This window comes from Mustelus asterias, chromosome 7 (assembly GCF_964213995.1).
Source record: "Mustelus asterias chromosome 7, sMusAst1.hap1.1, whole genome shotgun sequence".
Taxonomy (NCBI): domain Eukaryota; kingdom Metazoa; phylum Chordata; class Chondrichthyes; order Carcharhiniformes; family Triakidae; genus Mustelus; species Mustelus asterias.
This window is the reverse complement of record NC_135807.1, coordinates 9,163,708-9,186,803: the sequence shown is the minus strand read 5'-3', so window position 1 is coordinate 9,186,803 and position 23,096 is coordinate 9,163,708. Positions and strand designations below refer to the sequence as shown.

The 23,096-nt window shown below is 41.1% G+C and overlaps 1 protein-coding gene across 11 annotated transcripts in view; it reads right to left on the bottom strand.

The window, feature by feature from the left end:
• vps13b (vacuolar protein sorting 13 homolog B) overlaps positions 1-23,096 on the bottom strand; it is a 993,302-nt gene that overhangs the window by 960,045 nt on the left and 10,161 nt on the right. For all 11 annotated transcript variants that reach the window (XM_078215655.1, XM_078215652.1, XM_078215654.1 and 8 more), the window contains exon 3: positions 17,357-17,500. In XM_078215655.1, coding sequence (XP_078071781.1) covers positions 17,357-17,500 — 144 coding nt within the window. The remainder of the gene's footprint in view (positions 1-17,356; positions 17,501-23,096) is intronic.

Genomic DNA, 23,096 nt, shown 5'->3' with positions numbered 1-23,096 from the left:
ACACAAGCAAGCAGCTGATGCCATTATAAGCCATTTAACTATTACACAATACAGTGAGTTGCACTGAACAATACAAATTACTTTCAACACATTTAACACCTCATGGCAGTATTGGAAGTGGAGTCTTAAATTCTTCCAGTGTCCTGTTAAACATGATCCCTCACTCAATGGATTATCTGGTCATTTATCTCATTTATAAACAGCAAGGTTCCACAATCAGGAACGTGCCATCATGTTTCCCTATATCCACAACAGGGAGTTCCCTTCAAAAGCACTCAATGGGACATCCTGAGATCATAAATGGTGCTAAATAAATGCACAATCTTCTGTTTTTATTCACTAATCTAATACTGCACATATTTTTATAACAACTTGCATTTATATCCCATCCATATTTATATCATCCTAACAAGGGGAGCCTAACAAGAACATTAGAAATAATAATTAGACACCAAACTATTCAGACACATATCAGATCAGATGGTCAAAAACATGGTGAAAGAAATTTTGTTGGGACGGGCAGAGAAATTTGAAAAAATTTAAATTTAAGGCCCAAGAATATCTCCCAACAAGAAAACAATTCAACATCAAGAAGGAAGCTTTGCAAATAGTTTTTATTTCTAACAATCTGTAGTTTAAGCTGACAAAACAGTTCACTAACTGTCAATCACTAACAGGGTATAAAAATCTCGTTACCTTTCAGAACCAAACCTTCTAAGTCCTTTCAACATATGCTTAGAAAAATAGCCTGTCCATCAAATTAATAATGTCAGACACTAAGGAAACAGTTTGCAAAGGCTGAGTACTCTTAATGGGGAGGCCCAAAGACCAACTCCAGAAAGTTAGCCTGTGGTCTTAAAGATTCATTCCAACAATTTGAAGTTAGGAAACTACCACAGTCGATTATGTTTTAATACATGTTGCATAATTTTAATTTATTTTCAACCTGAATAATCAAATTAAGAATATTTTAAAAAGGAAAATAGTTTAATTTATTAGTGTCACAAGTAGGCTTACATTAACACTGCAATGAAGTTACTGTGAAAATAGGGACCTAATAATTATTTTTTCCAAATCAAATTGTAATTTTTGAACGATTTTGCTTTAAAATGATTGCAAGCAAACATCTAAACACATTACAAAAACATTCAGAGAAGGGAACAAGGAAAAATACCATCGCAGAACGTTTTCCGATCATTTGCCCACAACTGAGGTTTGACCGACTGGCCTAATTACACCAGCATTCCCCTCCTCCCTTTTTAAATAACTGTACAAAGTTAGCATTCTTGAAATCCTCTGCCACCACACCTGTGGAAAACGATGGCCAGAGTTTCCATCATTTCTTTCTTCCCTTGTTTCCCTCAGCAGCTTGGGATACAGTTCATCTGGGCCTGAGAATCTATCCATTTTCAAGAATGCTTTGATCAAGGCAGCATACAGGTTACTGTAGGTTATTGCCCAAAGCCTGCAGTATGAGAGCAGGATATTACACTGAAAAGGTGTAAAACAATAATCAGACTGCTCATGACTCTGGTCATTGCGCTAGAGAAAGGATGTGATCACACTAGAGAAGGTACAGAGAGATTTACAAGAATGTGGTCAGGAATGGAAAATTTTACCTATGAGGAAAGAGGGGATAGGCTCTTATTATAGGACAGTAAGAAGTCTCACAACACCAGGTTAAAGTCCAACAGGTTTACTTAGTAGCATAAGCTTTCTTCAGGTGAGTGAGGAGTCCTTGGGTTGTCCATTGTGTTGAATGGCCTCCTTCTGTACCACAAATCTATGTTTCAATTACAATTATACATGGCACAACCTCAATGCATTCCAAAGCACTTTAGAACCAATGAATTACTTTTGAATTGTCATCACTGATGTAATGTAGGAAATTCAGCAGCCAATTTGCACACAGCAAGCTTACACACACCAGAATGACATTGACCAATGGTGTTCAGTGATGCTGAGGGATAAATATTGGTCAGGAAACTGGATAGCATCCCCGCTCAAGAACTGTCTCTGTGTAAATGTAAAGAAGCAACTTGTAGAGTTTCTCAGAACATATGGGAAAATTTGCTGGTGACAAGAGCCCGGAAGTTGTTGTTTCAGAGAAGAACTGATCCAAACGCATACCTTCACATTTTCACCTCATCAGGAGAAAAACTCAGTCAAGTCATCAATCCTTGCAAACAACAGACCAGTAGCTCACGATTGTCATTCACTTAAATTCATAATTTGCATGCATGTCAATGGATAGCAGCAAAAAATAAGTCTAACAGCTTCAAGAATTAGCTATGAAACAACTTTTTAAAAATCACACTCAAAGTCAACATTCATTCTAATTCACTAATCCCTCAGATGCTATAAATATTGCTTATTGATTTTCTTTATTTGGGTGCAAGCACTAACTGCTCTTTACATCAAAAATACCTAAAAGTAGATCCTTTCATCCATTAGAATCATGTGTGGGTTAGGGTGATTGGTCATGCTAAATTAACCCTAGTGTCAGGGGGATTAGCAGAATAAATATGAGAGGTTACAGGAATAGGGCCTGGGTGGGATTGTGGTCGGTACAGACTTGATGGGCCAAATGGTCTCCTTCTGAACTGCAGGGATTCTATTCTATGAAAAGTACCAACTACACTTTTTTTGTTCTTCCATGGAATGTAAGGGTCACTAGCAAGGCCAGCATTTATTGCCCATCCCTAACTGTCCTTGAACAGGCTATTTCAGAAGGCATTTAAGAGTCAACCTCATTTGCCCATTATAATATCTCAAGTTTCTCCCCAACCATTGACACCAAAAATCATTACATTGCATGTCATGAATTACATCACATCTGTCCTAAACTTGTCCTTCACTAGCCAGAACCCATGCCCTAACTCTATGCCCCTCCAACCTCTGTCTCATGCCCTCTGAAAATACTGTTTCAAGTTTCTCGTCTTTATTGTTCCTCATCACACCTGTTGAGAGAGAAACATATGGAAATAACAAATGGGAAAAGCCAAGCTTGCCCAGTGATCCTGGCCGCACAGTCATGTTGCAATTAAGCGCCATGACCTACCTCCGATTCTCCCATTCACATGGAACCATGTAATCCTCTGGGTGGAGAAAAAAATAAACTCGTTTTTTTTTTAAAAGGGATAAAGAATTCTGAAAATTCATCTCAGACTCCCAAAGGCAATCAAAAGGAATTTCAGAAGACATCTGTGAAGTGAGCAAGTGGTATATCACCTAATATCACACATACTTTTTGTAAGCAGCAAATCTTCACTCACTGCACAACCTGAGAACTTGCTCCAGAGGTCATTAATCCTCTTAAAAAAGAAAAACCATCTGACATCTAACCTAACTCTGCTTATGCACATGTCCCCTGATACGTCCTTAACCTATCTAACTTAAATAGTCTACAGTATAATCCTTTCAGTATTTTATTTCATCATAACCCACTTAAGTCAATGTTTTTCAAGAGGAAAAAACATCTCTCTATGCTTGTCATAACTAAGGACTTCTAAACTGGGTATCTTTCTGTTGGCCCTCCTATGAACCCTTGCCAGCACCTCTGTGCCTCCCTATGTGAATGCTCCAAAAGCATTATGGATGAGGCCTAAACATGGTGTTGTACAAGGATGTTGTGGTGCTCTGGTTTTATATTGCTTCATCCTTACAATTTATCCCAGTGTTAAATTAACAAACCTCACAGAATGAACCTTTGCAGTCTTGTGCACAATAAAACTAGACTTCCTTCCTACAAACACAAAAAACTGCCGCTGCTGGAAATGAAATTAAAATAAGTGCTGGAAAGACTCAGCAGGTTTGGTAGCATCTGTGGATAGAGAAATATCCTTCAACAGAATTTCAAAAAAGGGCACTGACCTAAAACATTAGTCATTCCTCTCCCCAACATGCTGCCTGAGTATTTCCAGCATTTCCTGTTTTTTTAGACTGGTTTCCCGTTCAGTAGACTTGAGTTCGGAGTCCTGCACAATATATACAAGTTCCATGTTGACCTTATTCACTATGATTATCAACATCGAATTTCATCTGCCAACTTGGGCCCTTTCTACCACTGCACATGGAACAGACTGTAGTTTTTTTTTCCCTCATCCAGGTTAAGTATCATAGTTTTACAAGGTATCTATGGAAGTATTTCTTTTGGACATTGACTAGATAAGTAATGGTTGATCATTGCGTTTGACTCATCCCTCTAATTAACACTTTAAATATCCTCCATTATTTTCCTTCTGCCATGGTAACCATTGAAATTCTCCAGGTGTGGCTTGGTCAGAGCACTGTGCAGCTTCAACAGGATTCCTGGAGATTTCAGTTCAACTGATGTGGCAATGAAGCTCACAAATGCATTAATTTTGTGCACTGCCGCTTCTTATTCATAAGATCATAGAATCACAGCACAGAAGGAGGTCATTCAATCCACTGGGTGGGATTTTCTGGCCACGCTCACCCCAAGACTGGAAAATCCCACCCGAGATCAACAGACCTTCGCATGGTCTGTGTCCCGCCTGCTACGATTCCTATGTTGGGCAGCACAGGAACATTCCTCCCACTGTGTCTATGCTGGCCCTCTGAAGGAGCAATTTACTGAGTGTCAATTCCCTGCCTTTTTCCCCATAACATTTTTCCTTTTCAAATAATTATCCAATTCCCCTTTGAAAGCTTCAATTGACCCTCCCTTCAATACTGTCTCAGGCAGTGCATTCCAGATCCTAGTCACTCAAGAAAAAACATTTTCTCACAGTATGTCGCCAATTATCTTAATTCAATATTCTCTGGTCTCGATCCTTGAACCAATGGCAACAGTTTCTCCCCTATCTACTTTGTCCAGTTCCCTCATGGTTTGAATACCTCTATCAAATCTCCTCTCAACCTTCTCCTAAGAAAACAATCCTAACTTCTCCATTCATAACTGAAGTTTCTCATCCCTGGGACTATTCTTGTGAGTCTTTTCTGCACCCTCTCTGATGCCTTTATTTCCTTCCTAGGATACAGTGCCAAGAACTTGATGCAATACACAAATTGAAGCCGAACCAGTGTTTTGTACATTGTTTGAGCTCGGTAAGCACCAAGTCAACGTGGGCAAGTGTGAGGTCGTGCACTTTGGAAAAAAGAATAGAGGCATGGACTATTTTCTAAACGGTGACAAAATTCATAATAGTAAAGTGCAAAGGGACTTGGGAGTCCTAGTCCAGGATTCTCTAAAGGTAAACTTGCAGGTTGAGTCCGTAATTAAGAAAGCAAATGTAATGTTGTCATTTATCTCAAGAGGCTTAGAATACAAAAGCAGGGATGTACTTCTGAGGCTTTATAAAGCACTGGTTAGGCCCCATTTGGAGTACTGTGAGCAATTTTGGGCCCCACACCTCAGGAAGGACATACTGGCACTGGAGCGGGTCCAGCGGAGATTCACACGGATGATCTCAGGAATGGTAGGCCTGACATACGATGAACATCTGAGGATCGTGGGATTATATTCATTGGAGTTTAGGAGGTTGAGGGGAGATCTGATAGAGACTTACAAGATAATGAACGGCTTAGATAGGATGGACGTAGGGAAGTTGTTTCCATTAGCAGGGGAGACTAGGACGCGGGGGCACAGCCTTAGAATAAAAGGGAGTCACTTTAGAACAGAGATGAGGAGAAATTTCTTCAGCCAGAGAGTGGTAGGTCTGTGGAATTCATTGCCACAGAGGGCTGTGGAGGCCGAGACGTTGAGCGTCTTCAAGACAGAAATTGATAAATTCTTGATTTCTCGAGGAATTAAGGGCTATGGGGAGAGAGCGGGTAAATGGAGTTGAAATCAACCATGATTGAATGGTGGAGTGGACTCGATGGGCCGAATGGCCTTACTTCCGCTCCTATGTCTTATGGTCTTATATCCCATGATCACTAATTTTCTCCCTTAGCAAATTCTCTCTCACCCATAAAGTGCAAATGACCCTGATGTATCAGTCAACACTACTGCCTCAAATTAAAATAAAACCTTTGCACTGACTACCAAAGTCAAACGACAAAGACAGACACATCATAGGGATTGTCATTAATATCTGCCGCAAAAAACAGAAAAATGAAATAAACCCTTTTAGTATGAGTGAGGTTACATTATGTATTAAATAAGCTACATAAAAAGATCAACAGATCAGTCTTAGATGGATCTTTAATGGTGCAGTGGGTGAATGGATTGCTTGGCATTTCACTGACCCACACAGAATGGGTGAATCCCAGGGTTATGCATCGGGACGCTCCGGGTGCATCCCAGCTGCCGGGGGAGGTAGTGGAAGCAGATACGACAGTGACTTTTAAGGGGCATCTTGACAAATGCATGAATAGGATGGGAATAGAGGGATATGGTCCCTGAAGGGTAGGGGGCTTTAGTTTAGTCAGGGAGCATGGTCGGTGCAGGCTTGGAGGGCCGAAGGGCCTGTTCCTGTGCTATAATTTTCTTTGTTTTTTGTTTGTTATGGTGCCGGGGAACCAACACAAGCCCACTTGATCTTGATCCTATAAAACTACAAAATCTATTTTACCTGAATGCTAAACGCCAAAAGCACAGTCAACCTCCAGAGTGAGGTGGTCTCACTCGCAATGAGGCTCTGGAGTCCTATAATACCAAGTCGCAAATGGTGCTGACACTCTGGCAACTAATGGGAGGAGAGGCTGCATGAACTTTACCCTCAGCCATGGTGAGACCCAGCACCACCTGAACACACAAAAAAAAGTCTGAAGTGTTTATTAGCATATTTTACCAGAAATTTGAAACAAGACGATGCTTCCATGCTTCCGACTGAAATCCCGATCATCATGCTGCAAATGCCCATCCTGTTTGGTGCACACTACATGATAAAGGAACAGCTGAATAGACCGCAATGGCCATGGGCTCCAAGAACATCACAGCTGTCGTGCTGAAGACATAAGAACATAAGAAAGCAAGAGTAGGCCATTTGGCCCTTTGAACCTGCTCTGACATCACAACTGATCTTCTAGCTCAACTCCACCTTCTCGCACAATCCCCAAATCCCTTAACTTGCTTTGTACCAAAAAAATCTTTCAACCTCAGTCTTAAACATACTCAGTGACTGAGCATCCACAGCTTTCTGGGGTAAAGAATTCCCAACATTCATACCCCATTGAGTGAAACATTTCATTGAAACAGTTTGGCATGGGGAGAGGCTAGCCATGGAGCACAGGTATGTCAGCTTTGGTTATGCAGGGACTGGAGTACAAAAGTAAAGCAGTCTGACTGCAATCATACAGGTCATTGTAGGAAGGAGAACAAAACTGCACACAGGGTTCCAAGTGTGGCCCCACCAATGTTCTGTACAATTGCATTAAGACTTCCATACTCTTACAGTCCAATTTGCTCCATGGCTAGCCACTCCCCTAACAAGCTCTTTCATCACAGCTACCAAACTGGCCTCTACCTAACAATGTAGAGCATTGCCCAGTTATCACCAATCCAGAAAAATACAGGATGAATCTAAACCACGACTCACTATCCTGCCATCTGTGAAGTGATGAGAGGAGTCATTAATAATGCCATCAGGTGAGGAAAACTGACATGCTCATCGGCGACACGGTGGCACAGTGGTTAGCACTGCTGCTTCACAGCGCTAGGGACTCGGGTTCGATTCCCAGCTTGGGTCACTGTCTGTGTGGAGTTTGCACTTTCTCCCCGTGTCTACGTGGGTTTCCTCCGGGTGCTTGGGTTTCCTCCGGGTGCTCCGGTTTCCTACCACATTCTGAAAGACGTGCTGGTCAGGTGCATTGACCCAAACAGGCACCACAGTATGGCAACTAGGGGAATTTCACAGTAATTTCACAGTGTTAATGAAAGCCTTACTTGTGACTAATAGACTTTACACCAAAGCTCAGATCAGGGTTTGCCAGACCTCAAGTGTATAGATACAAAAACTGAAAGAAAAGTAGCTGCACTCAACCTTAAGCCACCTTTCAACAAAATATTCAATAAGAAACCACTAATAAAATTGACCAAACTAGGAAGTAGTCAGCGTCTTTTTAAATTACCAAAAAGGTTTCCATTTTACATTTTCTATTGCATTAGATTCTAAAATGCACTATTCATCATAGCCGATCCTAACTAAATTGCAACAATGATTTACTTTGTTTGAAAGTGACAAAGTGAAACATTTCTGCCTGCAAGAAGCTTAACTTCCACTTGTTCCCAATCTCATGAAAAGCAATTCAATGTTTTGTAATATAAAAGAAACCATAAACCAAGGTAAGTGCAGTTTACAAAGCATTTAATGTATATTTGGTACGCCTCATTCAGACGTCAAACTCAAGAAAGGTGGATAGGAACATGTGGTAGATGTAAAATATCCCATGGCACTTTGGAGAAGGGCAGAATTGTTTTCCCCAGTGTCCTGGCCACTGTATATCCCTGAACTAACAACACAGAAACAAATTATCTGGTCATTATCTAATGCTATTTGTGGGGTCTTCCTATGTACAAATGAGCTGTTGCGTTTCAAATATTGCAACATTATCAACATTTCAAAAGTACTTAATTGACTGTAAAGCACTTTGAAATGTCTTGAGACATGAAAGGTACAATATAAATCCAACTCCTCTTTTATTTGACATACTGTAATTTAACCATTGAAGCCTAGGTGGGCTGCTTCTTGTGGCACAACTGTGGCCCTTTCAGCCTATATTCTGTGCCCAAGTCTCTGAATTGGGACTTGAACCCACAAGCTTCTGACTCAGAGATGAGAGTGTTATGACTGAGAAAGGACTGATAGCAAAACTGATATTGCAATGGACTTTTAACTGTAAATTATCAACTTGACAAGAGTCTGATGAAGATGCATGGTAGGTCAAAACTTCAAATTGAAGACATTAATGAGTAGATTTAACTGCAGCTCAGTTTCTTTAGAAAGTCTAAAAGGTATAAACTTCTATTAAGAGTAAGCTACAGATTTGCATAAGTCTTCAGACAACAAAGCAGTCAGATTAACAGAATGAAAATCTGCTCTCTTCCATAAGAGCATAAGAACATAAGAACTAGGAGCAGGAGTAGGACATCTGGCCCCTCGGGCCTGCTCCGCCATTCAATAAGATCATGGCTGATCTTTTTGTGGTCTCAGCTCCACTTAGCTGCCCGCTCACCATAACCCTTAATTCCTTTACTGTTCAAAAATTTATCTATCCTTGCCTTAAAAACATTCAATGAGGTAGCCTCAACTGCTTCACTGGGCAGGGAATTCCACAGATTCACAACCCTCAGTCCTAAATCTGCTCCCCCTTATTTTGAGGTCATGCCTCCTAGTTCTAGTTTCACCTGTCAGTGGAAACAACTTCCCTGCTTCCATCTTATATGTTTCAATAAGATCTCCCCTCATTCTTCTGAATTCCAATGAGTATAGCCCCATTCTACTCAGTCTCTCCTCATAAGCCAACCCTCTCAACTCCGGAATCAACCTAGTGAATCTCCTCTGCACCCCCTCCAATGCCAGTATATCCTTTCTCAAGTAAGGAGACCAAAACTGTACACAGTACTCCAGGTGTGGCCTCACCAGCACCTTATACAGCTGCAACATAACCTCGCTGTTTTTAAACTCCGTCCCTCTAGCAATGAAGGAGAAAATTCCATCTGCCTTCTTAATTACCTGCTGCATCTGCAAACCAACTTTTGTGATTTATGCACAAGGACACCCAGGTCCCTCTGCACAGCAGCATGCTGCAATTTTTACCATTTAAATAATAGTCCATTTTGCTGTTATTCCTACCAAAATGGATGACCTCACATTTAGCAACATTGTACTCCATCTGCCAGACCCTTGCCCACTCACTTAGACTATCTATATCCCTTTGCAGACTTTCAGCATCCTCTGCACACTTTGCTCTGCCACTCATCTGTGAATTTTGACAGACTACACTTGGTCCCCAACTCCAAATTATCTATGTAAATCGTAAACAATTGCAGTCCCAACACTGATCCCTGAGGCACATCACTAGTCACTGATCGCCAACCAGAAAACCACCCATTTACCCCCACTCTTTGCTTTCTATTAGTTAATCAATCCTCTATCCATGCTAATACATTACCCATAATGTCGTGCACCTTTATCTTATGCAGCAGTCTTTGGTGCGGCACCTTGTCAGATGCCTCCTGGAAATCCAGATACACCACATCCAGAGGTTCCCCATTGTCCACTGCGCAGGTAATGTTCTCAAAGAATTCCACCTAATTAGTCAAACATGACCTGTTCTTCATGAACCGTAAAAACATAAGCCAGAATTTTCCATCCATTCACGCCCCACCGCCGCTGCAAGCAAGGACGGAGAATTTGGCGCTTCACCAAATCTTCATTCACTGCAACAGGACCAGAGAATCCCACCAGGTGAACTGCCAGAAAATTCCGGTCAGTTTGGTCAGTCCTAACACTGAACCTTTAACAGCAGAGAGCCTCAACATACATGCATTCACAATCCCTGACAATCTCACATAGGAAAGCTATTAAAATCACTGGTTTAGAAAGTGGAAAAATTAACACAATGACATCATCTTCTGAAGTTGACAATTTCTGATGCTGTTGGGACAACCTTACAAGAACTGTACTCCACATCTGGACCATGCTATATTTGACCTCAAATCTATATGATGCTGACACTCTTGGGCCTAAAATAAAATCTTCCTACACCATCTTTAATAACCCTCACTTTTAATCACCCCTTAGCAACACTACACATTGGGATTCAAACATGCTGTATATACCACCAGATGTCACTCCTACAATCGGCAACATAGAAAATTATCTCTTTTAATCATACCATTCTGTGCAGGCATTAAAAAAAAAACTCAATAATTGAGCAACAGAGGATAATTATCTTGGACGAGGATCTGTCTTTCAGACAAAGTGAACATCCAGTTTCAGAGAAGGCAATCAGCGAAGGCAAGCTCCAGGGAGTGAGTAAAATAACAAGTTAAAAATTGGGCTCTGAAATGCATTAAGAGAAAATAGTCTTGTAAAAGATGTTTGAATCTCTAAAGGAAAAAAAAATCTGACATATTCCTTCCCAAAAACAATCTGACATATTCCTTCCCAAAAAAAAACTGAAGGAAGGAGGGGGGGCACGGGGAAAGAAAGAGGAAAGAAGTCAAGCATTGGCAAGATCCAGTCATTAGCCTCTGGGGATCTGCATACCACTGGTTAATTTGTCCAAACGTCATAAGCAATTTTCCAAACTCAAATGTTAACCAAGGGGTTTAAAACATCTGTAACAAATACTTGTTTTTAGAGTTTTCTACTTCATTGACCTTTGATCCAACACTGTATGCAGCACTAAATTCAAGTTCAAATTTTCCTCCAAGTAGGAAACCTGATCTTTATGCCAGTAGCCATCTGTATGGTACAAGATCAAACGTAGGTTCTGTAATGTTCAAAGTCATATGTTCCAAATCTACTTCTGCTGCCTGTATATTTATCTATAATTGGCTTCACCAAAAACGGACTTCTCCTGGGACATCTGGCCTTGAAGCATTCACCTTTACACTGAAGTACTCAGTATCCCAAAAGGGTTCTTTTTATGCAGAAACTGCTTTCCAGCAGCCCTGGCTCCACGGGTGGCATGCTTTCCACCAGAATGTACCGCTTGAAACAAAACTCTAAAGGTCAAGTTATAAACATTTGAACAAAGGTGTACAAATTCACCAGAGTTTCATTTTGGGGCTAGGGTTTATGCACAAAAAAAAACTTGATATTATACACAGTGAAGTTTCAATTTTTCATCCAAAAATTAAGCTAGTGGCAGCATAGAACATTTAAGTACAACTGAACCAAAACATCTAACTATGATCAAACACGACAGATTTGCACAACTATGCAAAAGTCATCCATGTGTTTATTAAGAAATCAGCAGCAGGGCAATTAGAACACCACTGAGAAACAGCAGTTCTAAACAATAAGCTTTCACACCAATGACCCTTCACACGGTATTTTGTGTAGGAAACACAAATTAATTTCGTCCAATTATAATTTGCCACCACTCTGCTAAATTTGTGTGTGTTTACTTTCCATCTGTATGCCATAATCAAACAAAAAGAAATTCCTGTTCAAGTTCAGGAACAACGGCCACCTGCCTGATGCAAGTTGAACGACATGCGACCATATGCAGCGTTATGAAAAAAGCATTAAGAGGAAAGTTAAAAAGGGGATTGAAAATAAAACAGGGTAAAGGAAAGTTTACAAGATTTCTATGATCAAAATGGTCAATATTATCAAGAACTAGGAATGAAATTTGTTTGGCGAACATTTCTTTTCAATAAACTGCTCGACACTTTTGAAATATCTAAGTGCATTACCGTTTTGCTTTAATTTTTACTGTAACTAGCTGCGGCTAGGATAAAAAACACTGCAGTGGAATGCAGCTTTGGGCTGAAATACTAGCAACCAGTTTACACTGTAATCATGTCTACTGCATGAACCTACAAAGAGCTGCACAGAATGATACAGAAATTAAAACATGGCAACAGGCCATTTGGTTCAACCATTCCATGTTGACAGTTATTCCCCACACAGCAGACCTAATTGCATTGTCCTGCCCCACTCCAATATCCCTTTCTGACCCATTCCTTCACGTTGACATGATCTCTGCTTCAATCCCTAACTTCAACTGAACATTCAACAGCCTTGCAGCCACAGCATGGAGCATAAAACAAAACCTGGTAGTCCGCCCATGATATTATTAAATTTTCCTATAAATTCACCATTATTTCTGAGATGAAATGTCACATAACTCTTGCCATTAAGCCATTTGTCATGAGGCTTCATCAACTTGCTGGTTGATGAATTTGACTTCCTATTTCCAGTGGAAACTCCAGTTAACTGAAATCTATTACCTCACTTGCTGAAACTTAATTTTATCTGCCACATTTTTGCCATCAACTTATTGATGTCCCCTTGCAACTATTGAGAATTATTTCCTAAACCATTTTTAGTGTAATTCGCAAATATGGATGTGACTTCCTCTAGTACTATCTCCAAGTCATTGATACATGAACTGAAGAGGAGGAGTCTTGGACAGAATCCTTGGCATCATCACTACCCACATCGATCAGCTCAAGAAGCTGCCCACACCTCTCTGCTCCTCCAATTGTGGTCCCTTGCACATCGCTAATACCAATCACTACACCAACGGCAGTCATGCCTATTAGCCAGGTTGATTAGTCAGGTTGATTATCTGCCCAGGCCTTTGGCTATGAAATTCCTTCGCTTAAACTCACATTTTTTTTTGGAAAGTGTTGGTCACTATCTGACATGCATGAGCACCTAAACCTAACTTAACTACCTCTGCTACTTCATTGCTTACAACTGGATCCATTAATACCCATCTCTATTTTTTAAACAGAAAATGCTGGAAAATCTCAGCAGGTATATGTCAGTATCGGTGGAGAGAGAATAGAGCTAAAGTTGCGAGTCTGGACGACCCTTGAGCTGAGCTCTGACAAAGTGTCACCCAGACTCAAAACATTAGCTCTATTCTCTCTCCACAGTTGCTGTCAGACTTGCTGAGATTTTTCAGCATTTTCTGTTTTGGTTTCAGATTCCTGTATCCACAGTAATTTGTTTTTAATCCATCATTTAAAGGTGTCCTCAACTTGGTATAGTGCGGTTTAGAGCTGATATGTAAAAATAACATGGGAACAGACCAGCTACATATGCTACTATAATATGCCATATCACAAAATGGAGAACTGCTCAACCAAGCCACATGTTGTTTTTCAATTTACAAAATGCAATGTAGTTTAAGGTTACAACAGATTCAACAGGATAAAGATAATAAACTGCTGAAAAATAATAAGCAAATGAGTCTTCAGGTTGATTATCTGGTGTCCAAACCCAGGGGTGTGTCAGTTAGGACTCGGTTAGCCGCACTATTTCTGCTGCTTCGCAAGGTTCTTAGTTCAGGTCCCACGCCAGCAATTGAGCACAACATTAAGGAGATACTCCAGTGCAGTACTGAGGGAGTTTTGCATTGTCAGGGTGTTGTAATGTCTTTTGGATCCAGTGTTAATATGAGGCCCCATAGTCCCTCTCAGGTGCACGCAAAAGACCCCATTGCACTACTTGGAAAAGGAGCAACTAACTTAGTTATCTCCAGTGTCATCACCAGTATTTATTCATCACAGAAATGCACAAAAATTGATGAATCTCTTCCCCTCATTACAAAAGTGATTAGAGTTCAAATAGCACGTCATTGGTTATAAAATGATGCATCCTGTAGTTAGGAAAGGCACTCAAAAATGTACAACATCTTTCTTTTCATTCGACAGCTTCTTTGAATGAGTTAGAATTTGGAATTTTATTACTTTTCCCTGTTTAGTCTGCCCATCCCAATGAATGAGTGCATAATTAAAATCTGCGCTAACAATCATTTTATTACAGTATGCCTATTTACCTCCCCGTTCTGTATACAGATTGGTTTCTTCCGTTGCTGTTCAAATTACATGGTCTGCCATACAAAATCACGAAGGTAGCAATCTGTTTTTTGATCTTAGATTGAATTTTTGTGCACGTTATTGCTCCCTGTTGCACAGGATCCCTCCTTACCTACTTTCCCCTTTGTAACTTAATATAAACTTTACACTCTTGTCCAGTTTGCAAACACGTTTATGTTCGTGCTGTTAAATCATTGCCTGTCCGTGACATAATTGCTTCTCATTCCACCAGCTTTTTCTCACACACGCATCATGTATTTAACGCTAATTATTACTTCTAATTCCACATAATCTTTTCTCTACTTATAACTGGCCATTTAATTCGCTCTTGCCATTCAGCCTTCCTGCATTTCTATCTGTTTTGTTGAATTTTTTTTTTAATTTACATGTTAAACTTGCCTGCTACGATTTTCTCAACCTGATCATTTTACTTTCCCATTTCCCTTTCTTCTTAGTTTAACTAACCCTTCATTTTGCCGGGTTATTAGCTTACTTTCTTTTCAAACATTCCATTCTTAAGGAATCATTCCCATCTTCCTCAGAATGGTGCTAATGTCCCACATAAAAGGGAATCTCTCTTCCTAATGTGTGCCGAATCCCGACATTCAAATTAATTCAAGATGCCATAGACCATCGTCCGGGTGATCTGGTCAATATTTACCCTCAACCAACATCGCTCAAAAGGATTATCTGGTCGTTATCTCATTGTTGTTTGTGGGATCTTCCAATGTGCAAATAGGGTTTCTGAGTTTCCAATAGTACAACAATGATTATACTTCTGCCTAGAAGTATACAGTCCTGCCTCAGAATAACTGTCCAACCCTGTACAGGTGCCACCTCCCCCAGAACCAGTCCCAGGAATCTGAAAGCCTCCCCCTCACACCATCTTTTCAGCCATGTATCCATCCTATATATCCTGCTGTTCCTACACTGACTAGCATGTGGCACTGGTAGTATTCCTGAGATAACTACCTTTGAGGTCCTACTTTTCAATTTGCTTCCTTGCTCAGTATATTCTGCTTTTAGGACCACATCCTTTTTTCAATGGGAAGAGCTTTTCCTTGTCTATACCTAACATAACTTATACATCGCCATCAAATCTCCCCTCACTCTCCTTAGCTCCAAGGGGAACAACTTTGCCAACCTAGCCTTGTAACTCAAAACCTCTGGTAAATGCCCTCTGCAACTTCTCATGGTCTTTCACATGAGCAGCACGGTGGCACAGTGGTTAGCACAGTAAGTCGTCTCACAACACCAGGTTAAAGTCCAACAGGTTTATTTGGTAGCACGAGCTTTCGGAACGTTGCCCCTTCATCAGGTGAGACTACTTACTGTGCCTACCCCAGTCCAACGCCAGCAACTCCATATCATGGTTAGCACAGTGATTAGCCTCACAGCGCCAGGCCCTGGGTTCGGATCCCGGCTTGGGTCACTGTGGAGTTTGCACGTTCTCCCCGTGTCTGCGTGGGTTTCCTCCGGGTGCTCCGCTTTCCTCCCACAGTCCAAAGATGTGCAGCTTAGGTGTATTGGCGATGCTAAGTTCTCGCTCAGTGTCCCCGAACAGGCGCCGGAGTGTGGTGACTAGGGGATTTTCACAGTAACTTCATTGCAGTGTGAATGTAAGCCTATTTGTGACACTAATAAATAAACTTCAATTTTAGCATATTTCCTCAAGTGCAGTGACCAGACTTGATGCAATACACTAGGTGGGATCTAACCAGATCTTTATAAAGGTTCAGCATAACTTCCTTGTTTTTGCACTCAATGGCCCTGATTTTACCGGCATGGCCGCCCCGAAATTGGGGCGGGCAAGACTCGCAGAACAGCGTCCCCCGTTGGCCTCGGGTGGCCGTGCCAGTAAAAATCAGGCCCAATGTCACTATTTACATCGCCCAAGAATACATATGCTTTGCTGACCACTCTCCCAATATGTCCTGTCACCTTCAAGACTGATGCACATGCATCCCCTTCTTTAGAGTTGTTCATCAAATCTATTTTGCTTTTCTTCATCCTTTCTGCCAAAATACATCACCTCACACGTCTTTGTATTAAATTCCATCTGCCACTTGCATCTACACTTCCATCTACTAGCTGTCTGCTAGCCTGCTCTAATTTTGGTATCATTGGTAAATTTTGAAATTTTACTCCATATTCCAAGGTCCAGGTCATTTATATATAGCAACAACAAAAAATCAGTGGTCCCAGCAACTTGCATTTCAATTATAGAATTCTGCTCTCCTCTGTCTTCTGGTCCCTGTACATATTCCTTTCAGTTCCCAAATTATGATATCTGAAAAATGGGAAGTCGTCTCACTAATCACCAGAGTCATAGTCATTCGAAGCATCCCTTATCAGATTTATGTAATCTCTGGTGCGAAAGTCACGTTAAATTTCTTCCTGACAAAGAGAATTAAGGAAAATTCCAGAACATCAGTCCAAGCCACAAGTTCTTTTATTATATGAACCTTATTGGCTCCAGTAGTATATTAATAATTGAACTTACTGAATTTATTTACCTACATATTTTCAATCCCATTTCGAACAAAATATTTTTCTTCTGCTACGTTAATCTATATTATTTTCACCAAATCTCAATTGACATCACGTACCATCAGACCATACAACATCAGTTAGAAACCAAACATTACTGACATTGAGTTTTATTAAACCTATCATCCCCAGTTATTTTATTATATTCATAAGCCAATCTATCAGTAAAATTCATTGTAGGCGCAGTTCCTGACCTCATATAAATTAAGACTTAAAATTGACAGCTATTTTAAAACATAATTCTTTCTAAAAGAGCTCCGTGGTTACAAGAATCTTTACATATTTTGTTAAAGTGCAAGTATTACTACAAACTATTAACCAATTCTAACTCACTTGTGTGTCATCTTTCAGCTTCAGGATACATTCCATAGTATTTATGGTGATAACAACAGGTTCGGAGCCTAACTTTGTCCATGGCACATGAATCCTTAATTCATGAATGTGTCCACTCAAGAAAGTGAATGGTAACTTCAGCTCCTGAAAAAGCAACAAGATTGGATTTAAGCCTACTAAGAAATAGTTTGTTCGATATACAAATACTCTACTTTTCTAAAAATAAATGAACTGTGAAGTAAAAAATGTCACACTATAAACAGAAATACATTAGAGCAGTGGCATAAAATGAGTGGTAATGAATCAGCCGGCTGTTACACACTGCATCTGACATTCTGTTCCAATGAAAGCAATAGAATTAAATATCAAGCTCAGAGTGTAACAGGCGACTGTTATGACACTGCTTGGTTTGTGTCACTGCCTAAGAAAAATTTCAACCCCATTGTCCTTCAATGGATTCACTGTGACCCTCAGTTGGTAGCACACTTGCCTGAGAGAGAAGATTGTGAATTCAAGTCTTGCTCCAGGGATTAAGCACAGAAATCCAGGCTGCCACACATACTGGAGTTTTTTTGAACATGTAACGAGTAGAATAGACAAGGGTGAAGCAGTGAATGTAATGTATTTGGATTTTCAGGAAGCTTTTGATAAAGTCTCACTTAAGAGGTGAGTGTTCAAAGTTAAAGCATGTGAGATTGGAGGTAGTAAATTGGCGTGGATTGAGAACTGGTTTGCAGACAGGAAACAGAGAAAAGGAATAAATTGATCCTTTTCAAAGTGGCAGGCAGTGACTAGTGGGGTGCTTAGGCCCCAGTGTTAGGATCAGTGCTTAGGCCCCAGCTATTTACAATATGCATCAATGATTTGGATGAGGGAACCAGAAGTAATATTTCAAAGTTGCTAATGACATAAAACTTGGTGGGAATGCGAGTGATGAGGAGGAAGTTAAGAGGCTTCAAGATGGTGGCTCTGACATCCATCATCATGAAGTGCTTTGAAAGGTTAGTCATGGTACGAATCAATTCCGACTTCCCAGATTGCCTGGATCCACTACAGTTTGCCTACCACCGCAACAGGTCTGCAACAGACACCATCGCCCTGGCCCTGCACCCAATCCTGGAACACCTAGATAACAAAGGCACCTATATCAGACTCCTATTAATCGACAAAACAAAAGCAAATTACTGCAGATGCTGGAATCTGAAACCAAAAGAGAAAATGCTGGAAAATCTCAGCACGTCTGGCAGCATCTGCAAGGAGAGAAAAGAGCTGACATTGAGTCCTGATGATCTTTCGTCAAAGCTTTGACAAAGGGTCATCTGGACTCGAAACGTCAGCTCTTTTCTCTCCTTACAGATGCTGCCAGACCTGCTGAGATTTTCCAAAGTTTTCTCTTTTGGTTTCCTATTAATCGACTACAGCTCAGCCTTCAACACCATCATTCCTACGAAACTCATCTCCAAACTCAGTGGCCTGGGGCGCGGCTCCTCCCTCTGCGATTGGATCCTGAACTTCCGAACCCACAGACCACAGTCAGTAAGGATAGGCAGCACCACCGCCTCCACAATCATCCTCAACACCGATGTGCCACAAGGGTGTCCTCAGCCCCTTACTATACTCCTTATGCATCTCTGACTGTGTGGCCAAATTTCCCTCCAACTCAATTTTCAAGTTTGCTTAGTGGGTCAAACAATGACAAGACGGAGTACAGGAAAGAGATAGAGAATCTGGTGAACTGGTGCAACGAAAATAATCTCCCTCAATGTCAACAAAACAAAGGAGATAGTCATCGACTTCAGGAAGCATAGTGGAGCACATCCCCCTATCTACATCAATGGTTATGAAGTAGAAATGGACAAGAGCTTCACGTTTTTAGGTGTCCAGATCACGAACAACCTGCCCTGGTCCCTCTATGCCGACGCTATAGTTAAGAAAGCCCACTAACACCTCTACTTTCTCAGAAGACTAAGGAAATTTGGTATGTCCGCTGCAACTCTCACCAACTTTTACAGATGCACTATAGAAAGCATTCTTTCTGGTTGTATCACAGCTTGATACGGCTCCTGCTCTGTCCAAGACCGCAAGGAACTACAAAGGGCCATGAATGGAGCATAGTCCATCACTCAAACCAGTTTCCCACCCATTGACACGATCTATACTTCCCGCTGCCTTGGAAAAGCAGTCAGCATAATTAAGGACCCCAAGCACTCCGGACACACACTCTTTCGCCTTCTTCCGTCAGGAAAAAGATCAAAAGTCCGAGGACATGTACCAACTGACTCAAGAAAAGCTTCTTCCCTGCTGCCATCAGACTTCTGAATGGACCTACCTCGCATTAAGTTGATCTTTCTCTACACCCTAGCCATGACTGTAACACTACATTCTTCACTCCTTTCCATCTCTATGTACGGTATGCTTTGCCTGTACAGCGTGCAAGAAACAATATTTTTCACTGTATACCAATACATGTTACAGTAATAAATCAAATGATTTAGAAAAGTTGAGTGAGTGGGCAAATACATGGCAGATGCAGCATAATGTGGACAAATGTGAAGTTGGGAACATAGGAACAGGAATGATTTCAGCCCATCATTCAATACGATCATAGCTGATTGGGCACTTCAATGCCTTTTACACACAGTATCCTGAAGAACAACAGAATCTGTAATGCTACAGCACGGAGACTCCTTAGTCGGAGTGGTCCTGCACAGTGAGAGTTACAGCAACAGGAGCCATGATTGTTTTAGGATACTCACTTTTAGGATAGCACTCACCTGAAGAAGGGGCTTGGGGCTCCGAAAGCTAGTGCTGCCAAATAAACCTGTTGGACTTTAACCTGGTGTTGTGAGACTTCTTACTGTGCTTACCCCAGTCCAACGCCGGCATCTTCACATCATGTTTTAGGATATACCAGTTTTGTTGGCCAGTACAGGGAGTGAACCCACAACCTTGATGCTATTAGCACCATATACTAACCATCTAAAAGTTTATTTGTCACAAGTAAGGCTTACATTAACACTGCAATGAAGTTACTGTGAATTCCCCTCCGGCGCCTGTTCGGGTCAATGCACCTAACCAGCACGTCTATCAGAATGGGGGAGGAAACCGGAGCACCCGGAGGAAAGCCACGCAGACACGGGGAGAACATGCAAACTCCACACAGACAGTGACCCAAGCCAGAATCGCTGTGAAGCAGCAGTGCTAACCACTGTGCTACCGTGCCGCCCACTAAGCCAACTGGCTGGGTTATCCATTTTGGGCAGAGGAACAGAGTGGCTGAGTATAGTGTTAGATTGGGGAATGTTGACAAAGGACCTGGGTGTCCCAGTACAGAATTTACTGAAAGCAATCATGCAGTTACAGCAAGCCATCAAGAAGGCATATGATATGTTAGCCTTAATTGAAAAGGACTTAAGTACAGAAACCAGGATGTCTTAGATGTCATAGAGGTTTACAGCATGGAAACAGGCCCTTCGGCCCAACTTGTCCATGCCGCCCTTATTTCTTTTTTAAAACCCCTAAGCTAATCCCAATTGCCCGCATTTGGCCCATATCCCTCTATACCCATCGTACCCATGTAACTATCTAAATGCTTTTTAAAAGATAAAATTGTACCCGCCTCTACTACTACCTCTGGCAGCTTGTTCCAGACACTCACCACCCTGTGTGTGAAAAAATTGCCCCTCTGGACACTTTTGTATCTCTCCCCTCTCACCTTAAACCTATGCCCTCTAGTTTTAGACTCCCCTACCTTTGGTCTTATTGCAGCTTCCAGGGTGAGTGAGACCAAGCCTGGAATATTGTGCGTAATTTTAGTCTTGTTATCTAAGAAAATATATAGTTGCTAGAGAGGGAATGCAGTGAAGGTTCATCAGACTGATTCCTGGGATGGCAGGATTATTTTATGAAGAGAAATGTGTCGACTGGGCCAGTATTCACTGGCATTTAGAAGAATGAGAGGGGGATCTCACTGAAACTATAACATTCTGACAGGGCTGGACAGATTGGATGCGCCATTTAGGACTAAGATGAGGAGAAATTTCTTCAGTCAGAGGGGGGGAACCTGTGGAATTCTCTACCACAGAACATTGAAGAGGTCAGGTCATTGATGTACTTCAGAAGGAAGTAGATAGGTTTTCTGGATGCTAAAGGCTCAAGGGGTATGGGGAGAATGCAGGAGTATGGTGTTGAGATAGAGGATCAGCCACGATCATGTTGAATGACGAAGAAAGCTCAAAGGGCCGAATGCTCCTATTCCTATGTTTACTACTAAAGGGTGCTGCACTGTCAGATGAGATGTTAAACTCAGGCCCATCTATTTTCTAAGGTAGACGTATAAGAACCCATGGCAATAGTTCAGGAAAAGCAGGAGGGTATCCTGTTGTCGCGGTCAATAGTTAATCTTCAATCAATGTCGTAAAACAGATCATCTGATTATCATCACATTGTTGCTTGTAGGAGCTTGCTGAGTGTAAATTGGCTGCTGCATTTCCTAAATTACAACCATGGCTACACTTCAAAACTAATTACCAGCATTTGGCAGGGATACTTTGGGACATCCTGACGTTGTGAAAGGCACAATATAAAGGCATTTTTTAAAAATCACGAGCCATTGCTTGCTGCATGACAAAGCGTATTGATGATGTGGAGATGCCGGCGTTGGACTGGGGTAAACACACTAAGAGTTTTAACAATGCCAGGTTAAAGTCCAACAGGTTTATTTGGTAGCAAGTGCCATTAGCTTTCGGAGCACTGCTCCTTCGTCAGATGGAATGGATATCCATTCCATCTGACGAAGGAGCAGCGCTCCGAAAGCTAATGGCATTTGCTACCAAATCAACCTGATGGACTTTAACCTGGTGTTGTTAAAACTCTTAAAGCATATTGAAACAGGAAATATTAAAGAAATGAGATTGGTATGATTGCTCCAAACTTTACTTCCATAGCATTCTAGAAAGCTTAATTTCAAGGAAAGTCATTCACTACTTCCAAGTGTAATTTGCAAGCTGTTTGGATAAAATCATGCTAAATCAAATAAATTCATGAGCATCAATTTGGCCTAAATAAACAATTGATAAAATCACATGTTTTTCAAATTTATTCTAAATTCATTGTTATTACTTATTAGAGTTCCTTGAGGTTTTAACAAGTAGGATGGATAAAGGGGAACAAGTAGATGTGGTGTATGTAGATTTCCAAAATGCATTTGACTAGGTAAAGGGTAATGCACAAAAGCTCATGGTGTTGGGAGTGATACATGAGCATGATAGAGGATTGGCTAACAAACAGGAAACAGCGTTGGGATAAATGGACCATGCTCAGGTTGGCAATTCATAACTAATGGAGTGCCAGAGGGATCAGGACTGGGGCTTCGACTATTTAAGATCTAAATTGATTATTTAAATGAAGGAACAGATTGTACTGTAGCCAAAGTGGTTTGTAATACAAAAAGCATAGGTTGTGCGGAAAAGACAAATAGTCTGCAGAGGGAGTGAGTGAGTCAGTGAGCAAATATTTGGCAGGTGGAGTATGACGTGGGACAACGTAAAGTTGTTCATTTTGGCAGGAAGATTAAAAAAGTAGAATATCATTTAAATGGGGAGAGCCTGCAAAACAGAGGGATCTGGGTGACCTTGTCAATGAATCAGAAAAAGTTTGAATATTGGTTCAGCAAACAATTAAAGGTGAATGGAATGTTGGCCTTTATTGTAAGGAGGATGAAATCTAAAAGTGAGAAATC